This window comes from Umbelopsis ramanniana (genome assembly GCF_025399195.1).
Source record: "Umbelopsis ramanniana AG unplaced genomic scaffold K450scaffold_15, whole genome shotgun sequence".
Classification (NCBI taxonomy): Eukaryota; Fungi; Mucoromycota; class Umbelopsidomycetes; order Umbelopsidales; family Umbelopsidaceae; genus Umbelopsis; species Umbelopsis ramanniana.
The window spans coordinates 224,064-239,108 of NW_026252101.1; the positions used below are offsets into that span (position 1 = coordinate 224,064).

The window sequence follows — 15,045 nt, forward strand, 5'->3', positions numbered from 1 at the left end:
CCGAATTGGCACCCATAGAGCAGTCACAGGTAAAAAAATTGAGCTCCCCAGCCAAAACCAATTTCTACCAAGAAGAGGATGTTTCATTGTGTTCATAACGGTTGTATTTTTTGTACATTACTAGCTACTCTCCTCCATCTATAAACGAATTATCTGCCCAAAGTCTAGTCTAATTTGACCTTCTTATCTTGATGAACAACATTTTCAATGCTGAACTCGAGAAGCTTATTGAGTCGAGTGACCATAGAGCGTGGGTCGTCTAGAACACCAGCTGCACAAAGAGCATTATCGTAGATTTGCTCAGTCACCATCTTGGCCAACTCTGGCTTCTCATTACGAACCTTGAACAGTCCCTTCAAAACAGCGTGGTCGGGATTGATCTCTAGACGAGTAGGTTGTGCTTCCGGTTCTTCCATCTTAGCCGAACCTTGCATCATTTGCATCATACGACGCATTGCAGGGCTTTCGTGCTCCAAAACTTGAAAAAACAGTACATTGTCAATGACATCGCTTATAAACGGCTATTCAATGGAATTTTGCTGTATGTGAAAAGAAAATACTTACCAACTGCGGGATAGTTCACAAGGCGGCGTGACACATCCACCTGTTTAACAACGTTGTTACCGAGGGTTTCTTGAATGTACTTGGCCAATTCCTTGGCATCCGTCTCAGAGAGCTGCCCACCACTAGTGGTGTCGTTTGTGCTCAGGCTGAGGAGAGGGTCATCAGCAGCTTCGGCAGAGTCGGCAGCCACCAAATCAAGACCTTGGAATTCGCGAAGATGGTTTACAACGAATTCATCCACAGTATCGTACAAGTACAAAACTTCAATGCCATTCTTCTTGAAAGCTTCGAAGTAGGGACTTTCTTCCGCAAACTTGCGCTTAGGTGTCAGCAAGTAGTAAATGCGCTTTTGATCCTCCTTCTTGCGATCAGCATACTCCTTCAGACTGATCATTTCATTGTCCTTGGTAGCTGAAGTTTCGAATCGGAGAAGCTTGGCAATATCCTTCTTATACATGGCGTCAGTGCATACTCCTTCCTTGATGAATTGACCAAAGTCCAAGAAGAAATCGTTGTAGCGCTTGGTATCACGCTTGGCTTCGCTTTCCAGCCACTTGATGACACGAGAAGTCATAACAGTACGAAGTCGGGAAAGGATATTATCTTGAAGCAACTCGCGAGAGACGTTCAAGGGGATATCCTCAGAATCGACGACACCCTTGACAAATCGAAGCCAGTCGGGCAAAAGTCCCTTAGACTTGGGTTGAATCAATACCTTGCGAGAGTAAAGTGACACACCAGGCTCCTGACGCTGACCAATGATTTCCATATGTCTCTCAGGAACATAGAGAATAGAAGAAATGGTGATGGGAGCGTCAGTCTTGTAATGAAGAGTATATTGTGGCTCATCCCAAGCACTGGCAATGAATCGATAAAACTCCTTATGTTGATCAGCGGTCACGCTGTTCTTTTCCTTGGTCCACAACGGCTCGACAGTATTGACCTTTCCGCCGTTGAGGTAAATAGGGAAGCCTACAAAGCTAGATGTAACAAAAAAAAATTGTCAGTAATTATAGCGCATGAGGATGAGAAGTCAGGGAGTCGAAGTACATACTTGGAATACTTCTTGATGATAGAATCAACTTCGATTTTGGAAGAAAACTGCTTGCAATCGTCACGAAGTTCGATGACAATTTTCGTACCGACAGCGACATTATCGGCCTCTGCAAGTGAGTACGAACCTTGTCCATCAGTTGTCCAGCAGTAGCCTTTGGAGTCAGGTTTGGCAGAGCGAGTATAAACCTTGATCTTGTTACCAACCATGAACTGTTGCACGAGATTAGATATAAGGTACCAAATTGTGTTACGAACAAAAACGACCACCACTTACAGTAGAATAGAAACCAACACCAAATTGTCCAATGATGTTTTCCTTGGATCCGCTTCCATCCTTGTCAAGCTTTTCGAGGAAAGCCTTAGATCCAGAGCGGGCAATGGTTCCCAAATTGTCATTAATTTCCTCTTCCGTCATACCGATACCATAATCCTATTGACGAGGTCATTATAGATGTCAATTGAATGCATTTCCAAGCCAAGCACAACATACCTGGATGATAAATTGCTTTTTGCTCTGGTCAACAGAGATGTGGATTTCCAAAGGCTTTCCGGAATCCAATCCTTGATCCATCATCTGGCTGTGACGAAGCTTCTCCAAGGCATCGGCTGCGTTAGATACAAGCTCACTAGAGAAATAAATGTCAATTTCACATATATTGTGGTTTAACTCTGTATGATGTATGTTGCCTCGCTTACCGAACAAAGATCTACCAAAACAAGCATCTCAGTTAGTTTATCTGTCAGCACGTAATACTAATAAACAGGACATCACTCACCTCCTTTTCGGAATACAAAGAGTTGGCGACAATACTAAGTAGCTTCTTTGTTTCGGTTTTGAACTCATGCACTTCTTCCTTTCCAGTTACAACCTCGTTTTCCTCAATGAGATCCTCCTTTTCCTGCAAATTGAGCGGGCCATCAATAAGCTGTCAACGTACAACTTGAGTCATTATATACTTACATTGATAACATCCGTGGAGTAGCCTGCTCTCTGCCATCCAAATTTGGATCCTAGTGGAATGGTTGCGGCTTCAACCAAAGACTTTTGGACCAGGGCTGAAGCACTCTGAAAGTCGTCATGACCAAGTTAGTTTCATTCAATGACTCTATGTAAAACGCAATACATATGAACAATACAATACCTTGATGCTTCCGGCAGTGAAAGACCCGGCCAATGCCTGTCTGGAACGAGCTGCGGCCAAGCTAATCGAGGATCGAGTAACAATTTTTAGCATTTATGAGTCAAGGAACAAAGGGCAACCTAAGCCACTAAGATGTGTCAATTATCTGCGCGGAGTTAGAATGTCCCGATAAAACTGGTAGAAAATTTAGGTGGTGCCTTCAAGTTGATTTCCTCGAAATTCTGAACCAATCATTATGGCTGATCCTAGAGAAGCTTTAGATAAATCTGTCCAAGAACAGGGCAACAAGATTCGTCAATTGAAGACTGAAAAGGCAGAAAAATCTGTCATTGATGCTGAAGTTGCCATCCTCAAAGATTTGAAAGCCCAGCTTGCTGCCATGGACGGCACACCAGCCGCTGCAGACGCCTCCAAGAAATCCAAGGAGAAGGTTGCTAAGAACTCTTTCACCCTCAAGGTTGCCAAGGTATGAAAAAAAAACAACGTGTAAAATGATTTTTTACCCATTCGACTCACAGTCACTGCACTAACAGGGTACCAAAGATTATAACGACAAGGAGATGGCTATCCGAGAAAAAGTGTTCTCCACCATCACTACAGTTTTCAAGAAACACGGCGCTGTTACCATCGACACTCCTGTTTTTGAACTGAAGGAAGTTCTCACCGGAAAGTATGGCGAAGACAGCAAGTTGATCTACGATCTGAAAGACCAGGGTGGCGAAGAATGCTCCCTTCGTTATGATTTGACCGTATGTTTTCTTTATCTTGTAATGTAATTGGAGAGGTGTTGTGCTGAACGTCTAACGTATCTTAATAGGTTCCTTTTGCTCGCTTCTTGGCTATGAACGGCAAGGAATACCAAAATTTCAAGCGATACCACATTGCCAAGGTCTATCGACGCGATCAGCCTGCTATGACCAAAGGAAGAATGCGCGAATTCTATCAATGCGTAAGTTATTATCTTTTTTTTTTTTTGGTTCTCTGAGTAAAACTTAACATTTCTCCATGTGCTAACTATCATATAAAAGGATTTTGACATTGCTGGTGTCTACGACCCTATGATTCCCGATGCCGAAATTCTTCGTATTGTTGTTGAGGCTTTAACCGCTCTCGATGTCGGTGAATTCACTGTTAAGGTACGTAGTTTCCTCATATTCTGCTGATGTTGCTCATTGTTATAAGTGTACGCATACTTAACTTGTATGAACTTCAGTTGAACCACAGAAAGATCCTTGATGGTATCTTCGAAGTCTGCGGAGTTCCAGCTGAAAAGATCAGACCCATCTCATCTGCTGTCGACAAGCTTGACAAGGTTTGTATTTCTGCGTATCTCGCAAAACTTGCAGCATGTTCTAACTTTTCATCTCTGATAGCTCCCTTGGGAGGATGTCCGTAAGGAAATGGTTCAAGACAAGGGTCTTGCTCCCGAATCCGCTGACCAGATTGGTGAATTCGTGAAGCTGAAGGGTGGAAAGGATCTCTTGGATATTCTTTACAAGAACGAAAAGCTTACTGCAAATGCTAGTGCCTTGAAGGGTCTCGACGATATGAAGCTTCTGTACAGCTACCTGGAAGCTTTCCAGGTCGATCATAGAGTAAGACAAATTGTGAAGGTTGGAGCATGGTATGGATGTACGCTAACTAATATGGGTTTTTCTAGATGTCTTTTGACTTGAGTTTGGCAAGAGGCTTAGATTACTACACTGGTATTATCTATGAAGCAGTTACTGACAAGTCAGCTCCACCAAGTACGTATATATTTCAGCCTCTTTGTTCCTGCAACAAGTGATACTGACGAATTATTCTTGCTTGTAGAACTCGCAGAAGGCCAACGGCCCTCCATTAAGAAGGGAGGCGATGAAGTTGACGAATCTACTGTCGGTGTTGGATCCATTGCTGCTGGTGGAAGATATGATGAGCTTGTCGGTATGTTCTCAGGTACCAACAAGAAGGGAGAGCCAAACTTGAAGATTCCATGCGTCGGTATCTCCATTGGTGTTGAACGAGTGTTCTCCATTCTTCTTGCGAAGCAAAAGTTGGAAGATATCAAGAGTAATGAGGTTCAGGTCTTGGTTGCCTCCATGTCTGGTCTCCTCCCTGAACGTATGCAAATTGCAAGAGAGCTTTGGGACGCCGATGTCAAGGCATCATACATGTTTAAGGTCAAGCCTAAGCTTCTCAAGCAATTCGAAATGTGCGACAAGGATCAAATACCCCTTTGTGTCATCATCGGTGAGGATGAGCTTGCTAAAGGTGAAGTCAAGATCAAGGATATGAGGTCCAAGGATCCATCACAATCTGGTGGCGCAACTGTCAAGCGATCCGAAATGATTGAATATATTAAGGAGTACTTGGCACGACAGTAGATAATGAAATTGAAATTAGAGCATTATCCAAATCTAAGCGTCCACGGTGACATTTGGTTTTCAAATTTTCACAATATAATCAATAAAAGAACACAAATAAAGAAAAATATATTCATAATGTTTGGAGCTGTGTGGTCGGGGTTAATTTAAGTTTCGATAAGTTGTACTTTTGTTTCTTTTGAAATAATACGAACTTCTCCATAGCAGTCATAGCTTTATTTTCAAATTCATTTGAAAAGGGAGGAGCTGAATAGACAACGATTTAATATCATCCCTACGACGATAAAATATGTATTTTGTCTAGTTCTTGGTCCAAAAATTGTTTGAGCAACCTTACAAAAAGCTGGTGACTTTCGCGATAATGGAAGTAATTATCACTACGAAGTTCCAAAAGGAAGTATACACGTGACATATTACGACAGAATTAAATTTTATGATCTGATGACCTCATGAAGAATTGATCTGCACCACAGCATGCCCTTTATGCGGTCGGTCTGAACTTCGACGCAATTTTGTTGCAGTGATCATGTCAGGTTCTGGAAATCCTTCTGGTGATGAAAATGATCTAGATCTCAAAGAGCAGGACCGCTTCCTTCCAATTGCGAAGTAAGTATATCGGATGAAGTCTAGTACCTACAAGAATAGCTATCGAACACTGTTTCTGATCGACAAGCGGCATTAGTGCGGGAAAGAATGAAAAACCTAAGAACACGATTCCATTCTATTAAACACGACCCTGTGCTCTTCTATTATAGTGTTGCGCGTATCATGAAGAAGACGCTGCCAGAAAACGCCAAAATCGCTAAAGAAGCCAAAGAATGTGTCCAAGAGTGCGTCTCTGAGTTCATATCATTTATCACCAGCGAAGCAAGTGACCGATGTCAGCAGGAAAAACGAAAGACGATCAACGGAGAGGATATTCTTTGGGCTATGCAGTCTCTTGGATTTGAGAACTATGCTGAAGCATTGAAAATCTATCTTGCCAAATATCGGGAGGTACGTATCGGAACACGCTCGTCTGACGTGTCAAGCGGCGTTTTATCCCTCTTAACTAATTGAACCATTTGCTTTCTGCGCGTGTATCTCCCATATTCATCAGACCACCAAAATCGAAAGAACATCCAACCCTACCAACCCTGTGTTACCAGAGCACTAATATTAAGATCATTCCAGACGGTGTTATAATTTCTTGAGAACAGCTACCTGTGAAAACAGACTATAGTTCTGACCGAATAAACTGTATAAAGCAAGCTATCCATTATGACATATCCTTTAAAGTGGTAATTGAATGGAAGATGGGGGTTTCAACATTGCCAAATGAAAATATTCTACGATGCGATAAGGTACCGATGCGTCGTGATTCGCAGTAAACCGAAATATGATATCACGCTGTTGCATTTGGCTCAATATGGACAGTAGACTTCAGACGTTTTTGCGTGATTCTAATCTCGACGACCTGTGGTCGTACCTTTTTTATCGTCGTTGCAACTTTCGTCCCGGCGAATTTCGTCCCCACCATAATTTAACCCAGGAGATTCTGACTATCAAATGGACCTAAAGCATTAGAAGCACATTTTCTGGTTAGCACATTTTTGGGCAGGTTGTCTAATATGAATTATGCCAACTATGTCCATTTGTGTGACCTTCATAGCTCATTTGTAGCTCTCTCCACTCTCCTCGATAATTATATATTGAACCTTCTTCTTTTCAGCGAGATGGTTTAAAATGCAATACCTAAAAGAAAATGGCGTGTGAAATTTGAAAGCCAGACAATAGAATAATTGTGAGTTTCGAGTGTGATGGACGCAAGGAAAGTCATTGATTTTCTTATCATTCATATTGTTTTTGGATCTTACATTATGTTTCTTGCTATAAACTTAGTGCCTGCATGGTACTTCTCAGGGACCGCCGAAGGTTTGCTTCTAATTGCGAGACAGTCTCTTGTCCTGGCGCGTCGAATTCATCAAGGAGTTAATCTTCCGCTGCGACTTTACGCTTGTTTCACCATAAAGACGACAGAGTATTAAGAGGAGCCATTTCACCCCTCGAGATTTGGATTATCTTTTTTCTTTCCACTCTACCTCGCAATCTTTACATATAGAAATGAGATTCGTAGGTGTAATAGGCCTCTTGTCATTGGTTGCGATGCATGCTCAAGCTCAGCTGGTCACCCGCGAACCGACCCACATCATTAAGTTCAAAGGTCAAGCAAACCTCAATCAGGAAGCTGGTAAGCTACAACTTGATTTCAGAAGCTACAGTAACCACCCATTTGATAATTTTAACCATACTTTTTGTTAGCTGCCCGATACTTTACGACCCAATTCAAGGAGTTTGTTGCTGGGGCTGTTATGGAAGATCACATTGTGAGCTCCAGCTTCGATACCGCATCTCTCTCCATGATTGATTTGAGCAAAGAATTCCATGCTGTTTCTGGTGTTTTCCACGAAAGATTTGCTCAATACCTAGGTCAACGCAATGACATTGAGTATGTCGAACACAATCAAATCTACAAGGCTGTGCGAGCGCTACCACCGGTACAACGTCCCGATCTGAGAAGGCGAAGTGTAGAACATTATCAAACTCAAAGCTGGGGCTTAGCTCGTGTCTTCCATCGAGAGAACACAGACTTGAAGGAATATGAGGCGGACAATAGCAATGGGTAAGTCTTGGCATTTTCTTTGATATAACATGAAAGTCATCGCTCTAAAACATTTCCATCAAACCAAAAAGTGAGGGAGTCACGGTATACGTTCTCGATTCTGGCATCCATGCTAGCCATGAGGACTTTGAAGGAAGAGCCTCCAGTGCTGCCAATTTTGTCTCCAATGAAGACGACGACGATTATGCTGGACATGGTACAGTAGACTTTCGCTTATAAGCGCTCATGTTATTTAAAATTTTGGTTCATTCATACTTATACATTTTCAAACAGGTACGCATGTTGCGGGTACTATTGCTGGTAAAACATATGGTGTCGCCAAAAAAGCTACGATCAAGTCAGTCAAAATCTTGGACAAGCATGGGGATGGAACCACTGCGGGATTATTGAAGGCTCTAGCTTACGTTGCTTCGCATGCTACTCCTGGTAAATCGGTCATCAACTTGTCCTTAAGCGGACCAAAGTCACAATTAGTGGAAGATGCCATCAAAGAAACAGCCAAGAATCACAATGTCCCAATGTTCGTATCTGCCGGTAACACTGGAGACGATGCATGCAAGTACCTCCCGGCCGCCAGTAGCCATGTCTTCACTGTTGGAGCAACTGACGAAAAGGATATCATTGCTTACTATTCTTCTGTTGGCGAGTGTGTTCGTATGTACGCTCCAGGGTCAGGCATCATAAGCGCTTGGATGGGTGACAACAGTGCTACCATGAAATTGGACGGAACTAGTATGGCCAACCCGCATGTTGCTGGAATAGCTGCAGCCCTGTTGTCAAAGGAAAAATATTCCGACATAGAACAACTGTATGCAGACTTGGAAAGCAGAGGCACAAAAGATATATTGCAAATGTCAGCTAGCTTCAGCAGTAATAATTTGCCATTCAAAAACGTAATGGCTTACGCTGGATAATTGAAAACCATGCATCTCTTCATCGTTGTTTTTTATGTATATATTTCTATCCTTGTTTGCTGGCCTTTCATTCCCATCTTTCAATTCATTATATCACGCAATATTTACATAAAAAGTACTGAGAAGGGCTACAGCAATGAATATCAATACTGGGCAATATAATGCGAAAGTCTACTGCAGCTATTTATTCTGTTTCACATGCGTCGTTTTTTGCACCGCCTTTCGAGTCCTTTGCGCCCTTGTAAGCTACTCAATGAGGAGATTGGATGGCCTTTATGTGGTTTACTACCATCCCCTATAGCGTTACTACTATATAAAGACATTGCACGATCAAACAGTTCTTGGCACCATCTCCCATTGCATGCATCTTCCACGTCAGCGAGTACAACCTTCATCAAGTCTTGCGGCGATGTTGAAATGTGCTTGTGGTCATATAACTGATGTTCCTTGACAGAGGCATTGCTTTTTTCTACCAAGGGATTGAGCTGTAAGGAGCTTCGGATGATTTTCAACAAAAGGCCCATCGTTTTGATATTAAAAAATTTGACCGACTCTTCGTCGTCGAATACAATCGTGGTCTCGATGGCAATTTCCGTCTCCAGTTCACAAATTCTTTGTTCAGTAAAAGCGAGGACTGATTTTATCTCTTCGACTCTTATGTACTCAATACTAATGACACTGTTGGCCAAATAGATGCATTGATGAAGATGATGCTGTCGTTGGTATGAAAAATTATCACCACTTGTGACAATGAGTAATCAACAAATGGAAAGAAAACTTACTAGTTTCTCGCTATAGTCAGAATGATACTGTTCACTCCAGTCAAATAGGCATATCATAGCATTCATAAACCTATGAAAACCATTTCTACTCTTACGATAATAGGATACGATATGGTCAAAGTGAGAGCGGTCTGATTTTTGTTTCTCTATATGTGGTAATGGATTGAGTCTTTTCGAGAGAAACTTTGAATTCAGCCTTTTTTCTGTCAGCTTACCTGGCTTCAACGGCAAATATCTCATTTTTGCATGATAGTTACAAATCAACTTGATTATTTCAGTCTCTCTGTTGTGTAGCAAACTTGCGTTCCGTGCTAACAAATATTCTAGGAGACAGGAGGACCTTCTTGAAATTGGTACGAATGTACTTGTGCTGAGGGGTACAATAGATGGAAGACACTAATAAAGGACCCTTTGACATTAACTTCTTTGCCCTCGAGGACAGATGGTGATTCTCAATCAAATGAATACTTGCCATTGACGGTGGAACTATCCCCTGTTTTACGATTTCTGTCATGACGCTCACTACAGCTGTTTGCATATAGATGTCGTTGACCAGGACTAAATCTGTAATATTTTTGAAATGCGCTTGGACAATGGCAGAAACAGAACTACAAAGCAAATTCCTGTGAGCTTGAAGACTTGCAGCAATAACAAAATATTGTTTCTTACTTGTGTTTGCTATTTTCTAGGGCTGGTGCGCTCCATTTGGTGAAGTGTTCAGTTTGCTGTAATTCCTCATTGTCGTTCTCATATTCCTTTAGCAGAAGTTTCTTAAGTACATACAACAACTCAATTTTGAGCTCATTACTGGCTGTGTTAATCATGTTATCGAACAGCTGCAGAATGGGCTGACTTGTTAATAAATCAGGTCTGGCGTAAAGAAGAATGCCTATAATTTTTGTGTCAGCAAGTAGGCGTACAAGTAATCTGATAGAATGTATGAGCAACCTAAACAGCGAATAGCGGATTTTCCAATTATGTCGATATCTCTCTGACTTGATTCATTTCGAATTGACCAGCGAACAACATAAAGCATTTCCTTGACAACATTTAAAAGATGTATCTGACGATAATGAGGCAAATTTAAGCTTGCAATAGAATACTTCAATTTGAAATATCATATTCCTCACGTTGGATTCTTCGTCTACAAACCTATCAGCTACCAATTCATTTAAAAGTAAGAACTCTCTCAATAATTAATCTCACATACGTTTTCTTTCACCTCCGCTTTCTCGTCTATAGGAGTTGCAGGCACATATTGCTGATGTTACAGACAGAATGACGATATCATGAGCATGCATCGAAATTTCCTTGCCGTGCACGAGATGAATCAGTTTAGCTGAAAGTAATTTATATTAGACATTGATTGTGATTCCGTAAATGCAAAGTAATAACTCACTTAATGCAGTTTTTGAAACTTTGATTGACTTGCTACTGTCAATTAAACATAAACAGTTGACAGACTTTTCTAAAGCCTGCAATGAAAAGAATTTAATAATCATGAGAAGATAGGGGTGGCAATCTAATGTAATTACCCTGTATGACAGTGGCTTCCGAATCATGTTGGAAATCAACCGTTTAAGTTCCTCCATAATGCTCTTGTGTTGCAAGAACTTCTTCCAGCTTACAGCCTCCAGTATAGTCAGTATGCAGAAAGTCTTCTTCTATCACGGATGATTAACTAAACAAGTTATCTAATTTGGCGCATAGTGTGAAGCCTACTAACCTCCTCGCAAGTATCTACACTGGAAGACATCAAATGAATGTCTGCGATGGTGATAGCTTCAGGTTGGATTTTGATAATATCACTTATGATGTAGCCGAGAATATTGAATAGATTGCCATTAGGGTTTCCAGGTGTGTCTGTGGCAATATATTGGTGTAATAAAGTCGATGCTAAATCTCGTGCCAGATGAATTTCACTGGATGATGGGACCAAGCCGTCTTTGCACTTGCAATCAATCCGTGAGTTCTATAATAAATGATGTTGAATTGCATTCCCTAATTATATTACCTGAACATAGAGCTGTCTCATGATTTCGACATGGCCACCATTGTACAAGGACTCCGTTGTCAACAGCAGTAATTCCGCCCTTTCTATAGCGACCATTTGACAGAAGTCATCTCCAAATAAGAAGTCCCTCGCTGCTTTTACTGCAGCATTACTCACGGCCTGTTCAAGGTCCACTGTGGCCATCATTATTGCACTCAGGATTTTGACTCGGGATGTTTGATTTTCGCTATATGTATATAACTTTGATAGCAGCTGAACAGATTTCTTTCGAACAGCAGAGCCGACATCCTAAATAAATAGAATGGTAAATATATTTGCTTAATGGACTGTTTCAGAAATGGACTGTACCTTTGAACGCTCAATCGCAACATCAAGGGTTTCAGTCGTTTTCAGATTAGTGGAAATCGGTGCCTTCATCAGTAGATTCAATACCATTTTGCGTATAAGAATTGACGTATCATTAAAACGATGGAAGCATAGGTCGAAGAATGAATCCTACAATGAAAGATTAGCTATCAATTCATTAAGGTCGGCATTTAGCTACAAAATTATACCACAAAATACGGCAAATTTGATCGGTGACGGGTTGCAATCTTGAACAGGCATTTCAGGGCTTTCATTCTTGTTTTAACATTGTTCGAACATGTTGAACGTATTGCAGCTACTAACAGCATATTATCTGAATTTGAGCCGATGTTTACTCCAGAGGCATAATAGGATGAGGTTGAGCTGTGTGACTGTAATTCATCTTCATTCAAGGTGGAGAGTTCACTCTCTGGTGTGCTTTGCCTGTCGACCGGTAAGCCATTGGAGATCAAGGAGAGATCGGAAGAATTTGCTCGCTTACAGTCAATTGATAGGCTAACTGTCTCGTTGGAAGCATCAATCACCTTTACTGCATTCATTCATCATTTAGACAAACATACATTAGACCTACCCAACTTAACAACGCTCGAAGTGGCGACGTTCTCGATGGCAACTGATGGTAAATCATAGCGTATCATGTTTAACTTTCTTGGTAGCCCTCAATTCAATGGCAACGTGGAAATGCTTTTTGTTCGTAGTGGTGAAAAGGTTAACGAGTGTCTGCAGAAATTGAAGTGTCATTTTCTAGTGTCCGACAAGGACGATTACTTTTCCTCCAAAGAAGAATTAAGGCACATCGTTCGTGCATTGTCTATTGTGGTGGATTTTATTATGGTCTCTAGATGTTCTATTTACATGACAAGTTATGACTGAGCAAACACTATTCGTCTTTCTTTTCATTGAAATTCTTCAAATGCTCTGGTAACTCAATGACCGCACTAAGAGCGCCTGATCTATCTCGTTCCTCGACAATCTGTGATCTTTCTCGGGTCTTGATTTCATTAATTTTGGTTTTAAGCTTGGTCACTGTATTCCTACGGTCCATTTGGCACATCTCAAAGCTGATTGTTGCTATAGCACAAAAGGAACCAACAGCCCAATTGGCGGCGGATGGGACTGAGCGCCTTGCAAGAAACCTTATAGCACCAAATCCAGCTCCTCCGCCTAACACAAACACCATAAGATATCATTTCAGGGTAAATCTCATGCACTGTTTTGACGCGCTACTTACCAATACCGTACAACAAGCTATTTCTAGCACAAGGAATCTGAGGGATATTCTTAAGATCTTCGATCTTGACGGTCTATCAAAGAATTTTGAGGTTTTAGCGTTATTTGGAGTAAGCTTTTGATGTTCAATAACATGTACTGGACTCTAACCTTGAGAGCTTCCTTGATGGATGGTTCATTAGGATCTTTTGAAGTCATTGTTGGTCCGGTCAAATTGTAGGCAGGAAAATTGTTAATGGACCTCTTTGTGGCAAATTGAAGCTCAGAAGCACAACGGCAGACAAAAAAAGCGTGACATCATCAAAATTTTTGCGCTGCGAGGGGCCGTAGTGCAAACAAGAAATTTTGTTGGTGTGTTGGATTTTCCTTCTTGAAGTCATCAACATGTTCGCTGCTACTCGCGTCGCTGTTCGCCCAGCTGTAGCTCCCTTGAGGTGAGTTTCGACGTTACTTTGATATATTTAAGGCGACTTCCCGACGACAACAGCACAGTATAGCAGCAATCAACATGCATGCCGCTTTTTGTAATGTGTAAACAAGGTCCCCCATGGACTGTTTACACCCCAACACAACCCCCATTGACCCATGGTCTGGCGACTCCTGGCATTCACGAACGATCTGTACGAACTATAATTTTCGCGTAGTAGACGCAACGACTATAACATAGATGCACATCCGTCAACCAATGGTGCTCTTTGTCAATGCCATTTCGAAAAAGTCCATTCGTTGTTCAAAAGAATGACCTGAAACTAACGTTGTTACAACCATTTTTCCTCCCTTTCAGCAATGCCACTCAGGCCCGTAACATGGCCACCCTTAAAGAAAGTAAGTGAATTCACTTTACTCACAACTTTCGACATTTGCCCTCGGTCCATTGAACTGACCTTTTCCATCTAGTTCAACAGCGTTTGAAGTCTGTCCAAAACATTGAAAAGATCACCAAGTCCATGAAGATGATTGCTTCAACCAAGGTTGCCAAGGCTCAAAAGGCTATGGAGAACGCTCGTGCTTTCGGTTCTTCCTCCGGTGGTTAGTATTCTCTTGAGTAACTTGCGACCTCAGGTCAGAAACAGTTGTACTAACTGCTTCAAAAATGATTAGCTCTTTTCGAGAACGCCGAGACCAAGGTTGGCGAAGATGCTAAGACTTTGTTCGTCACTGCCTCTTCTGATCGTGGTTTGTGCGGTGGTATTCACTCCAGCGTTGCCAAGGCTACCCGTAGAGCCATGGAGCAGCACTCTACCTCCGAGCTTGTCATCCTCGGTGACAAGCCCAAGGCTCAGTTGCAACGTATCTTCGCCAAGAACATCAGATTGTCCTTCAACCAGATTGGCAAGGATATCCCCACTTTTGCTGAAGCCTCCGCCATTGTTGATGCCATCAAGCGCGCCAACATTGAATATGACGACGCCAAGGTTGTTTACAACCGTTTCAACTCTGTCATCTCCTACGAAGCTGTCACCATCCCTGTCTACTCTGAGGAGGCCATCAAGGCTTCTCCCAAGTTTGCTTCCTATGAGATGGAAGATGATGTTCTTGAGGATCTTCAAGAATTCAACTTCGCCAACAGCATCTTCTGGGCTCTTGTTGAAGGTCACGCCGCTGAGATGTCTGCTAAGCGTACTGCTATGGAGAACGCCACCAAGAACGCTGGTGAGATGATTCAAAAGCTCACTCTCACATACAACCGTGGTCGTCAAGCACAGATTACCAACGATTTGATTGATATCATCACTGGTGCCTCTGCCCTTTAAACGCTCCCTCCTTATATCGCTTGTAGTTTGTGAAAGAATCGGTCTTTTTTGTTTCATCTGCTGAGGCTAATGTCATAGAGGATGGATTTTTACAGAAAAGATCAATAGAGTTCGCCGAGCAACATAAAATAAAATAAAAAAATCCGAATTTGTTCCAACTGTATATTAGTGTGGAAGCGTAAGTCACTTGAAAAT

The 15,045-nt window shown here is 41.8% G+C and overlaps 6 protein-coding genes across 6 annotated transcripts; 3 read left to right on the plus strand and 3 right to left on the minus strand.

Annotated features, from left to right (window-relative positions):
- Nucleotides 1–45: 45 nt before the first annotated feature.
- K450DRAFT_232822 (uncharacterized protein) lies at nt 46–3,229 on the minus strand. Its single transcript, XM_051587658.1, has 9 exons — nt 2,763–3,229; nt 2,582–2,686; nt 2,397–2,513; nt 2,317–2,327; nt 2,111–2,246; nt 1,895–2,050; nt 1,619–1,830; nt 565–1,544; nt 46–478 (listed from the first exon to the last, which is right to left on the minus strand). The coding sequence occupies exons 1-9, from the start codon at nt 2,853–2,855 to the stop codon at nt 165–167; spliced, it is 2,124 nt and encodes a 707-aa protein (XP_051446391.1). The 5' UTR covers nt 2,856–3,229; the 3' UTR covers nt 46–164.
- On the plus strand, nt 2,763–5,244 carry K450DRAFT_279165 (uncharacterized protein). Its single transcript, XM_051593319.1, has 8 exons — nt 2,763–3,228; nt 3,296–3,511; nt 3,580–3,711; nt 3,791–3,898; nt 3,976–4,074; nt 4,136–4,357; nt 4,423–4,510; nt 4,578–5,244. The coding sequence occupies exons 1-8, from the start codon at nt 2,998–3,000 to the stop codon at nt 5,126–5,128; spliced, it is 1,647 nt and encodes a 548-aa protein (XP_051446392.1). The 5' UTR covers nt 2,763–2,997; the 3' UTR covers nt 5,129–5,244.
- A 195-nt stretch (nt 5,245–5,439) lies between these two features.
- On the plus strand, nt 5,440–6,454 carry K450DRAFT_232832 (uncharacterized protein). The gene is made up of 3 exons (XM_051587659.1): nt 5,440–5,734; nt 5,884–6,124; nt 6,228–6,454. The coding sequence occupies exons 1-3, from the start codon at nt 5,655–5,657 to the stop codon at nt 6,282–6,284; spliced, it is 378 nt and encodes a 125-aa protein (XP_051446393.1). The 5' UTR covers nt 5,440–5,654; the 3' UTR covers nt 6,285–6,454.
- A 1,411-nt stretch (nt 6,455–7,865) lies between these two features.
- On the plus strand, nt 7,866–8,704 carry K450DRAFT_172378 (uncharacterized protein; the record flags this gene model as incomplete). Its single annotated transcript, XM_051584157.1, has 2 exons — nt 7,866–7,986; nt 8,064–8,704. Coding segments are annotated over 2 exons (762 nt in total), but the record flags the coding sequence as incomplete, so codon positions are not given.
- Nucleotides 8,705–9,760: 1,056 nt separating this feature from the next.
- Nucleotides 9,761–12,504, minus strand: K450DRAFT_270253 (uncharacterized protein; the record flags this gene model as incomplete). Its single annotated transcript, XM_051592959.1, has 12 exons — nt 9,761–10,094; nt 10,156–10,375; nt 10,435–10,549; nt 10,617–10,630; nt 10,697–10,825; nt 10,886–10,961; nt 11,022–11,150; nt 11,213–11,437; nt 11,501–11,788; nt 11,849–11,995; nt 12,055–12,365; nt 12,438–12,504. 12 exons carry the CDS (start codon nt 12,502–12,504, stop codon nt 9,761–9,763), a joined length of 2,055 nt encoding a protein of 684 aa, XP_051446395.1.
- A 148-nt stretch (nt 12,505–12,652) lies between these two features.
- K450DRAFT_232836 (uncharacterized protein) lies at nt 12,653–13,331 on the minus strand. The gene is made up of 3 exons (XM_051587660.1): nt 13,247–13,331; nt 13,098–13,170; nt 12,653–13,030 (listed from the first exon to the last, which is right to left on the minus strand). The coding sequence occupies exons 1-3, from the start codon at nt 13,292–13,294 to the stop codon at nt 12,747–12,749; spliced, it is 405 nt and encodes a 134-aa protein (XP_051446396.1). The 5' UTR covers nt 13,295–13,331; the 3' UTR covers nt 12,653–12,746.
- Between the last annotated feature and the right edge of the window lie 1,714 nt (nt 13,332–15,045).

Coding starts and splice junctions, on each gene's coding strand:
- K450DRAFT_232832 (XM_051587659.1), top strand. CDS start 5,655: ATGTCAGGTTCTGGAAATCCTTCTGGTGATGAAAATGATCTAGATCTC. Junction 5,735..5,883: donor CGCTTCCTTCCAATTGCGAA/GTAAGTATATCG, acceptor CTTCTATTATAG/TGTTGCGCGTATCATGAAGA. Junction 6,125..6,227: donor ATCTTGCCAAATATCGGGAG/GTACGTATCGGA, acceptor CATATTCATCAG/ACCACCAAAATCGAAAGAAC.
- K450DRAFT_232836 (XM_051587660.1), bottom strand. CDS start 13,294: ATGACTTCAAAAGATCCTAATGAACCATCCATCAAGGAAGCTCTCAAG. Junction 13,171..13,246: donor CCATCAAGGAAGCTCTCAAG/GTTAGAGTCCAG, acceptor ATTCTTTGATAG/ACCGTCAAGATCGAAGATCT. Junction 13,031..13,097: donor TAGCTTGTTGTACGGTATTG/GTAAGTAGCGCG, acceptor TGTTTGTGTTAG/GCGGAGGAGCTGGATTTGGT.
- K450DRAFT_279165 (XM_051593319.1), top strand. CDS start 2,998: ATGGCTGATCCTAGAGAAGCTTTAGATAAATCTGTCCAAGAACAGGGC. Junction 3,229..3,295: donor TCACCCTCAAGGTTGCCAAG/GTATGAAAAAAA, acceptor CTGCACTAACAG/GGTACCAAAGATTATAACGA. Junction 4,075..4,135: donor CTGTCGACAAGCTTGACAAG/GTTTGTATTTCT, acceptor CATCTCTGATAG/CTCCCTTGGGAGGATGTCCG.
- K450DRAFT_232822 (XM_051587658.1), bottom strand. CDS start 2,855: ATGCTAAAAATTGTTACTCGATCCTCGATTAGCTTGGCCGCAGCTCGT. Junction 2,687..2,762: donor TCACTGCCGGAAGCATCAAG/GTATTGTATTGT, acceptor GACGACTTTCAG/AGTGCTTCAGCCCTGGTCCA. Junction 479..564: donor TGTGAACTATCCCGCAGTTG/GTAAGTATTTTC, acceptor TGTTTTTTCAAG/TTTTGGAGCACGAAAGCCCT.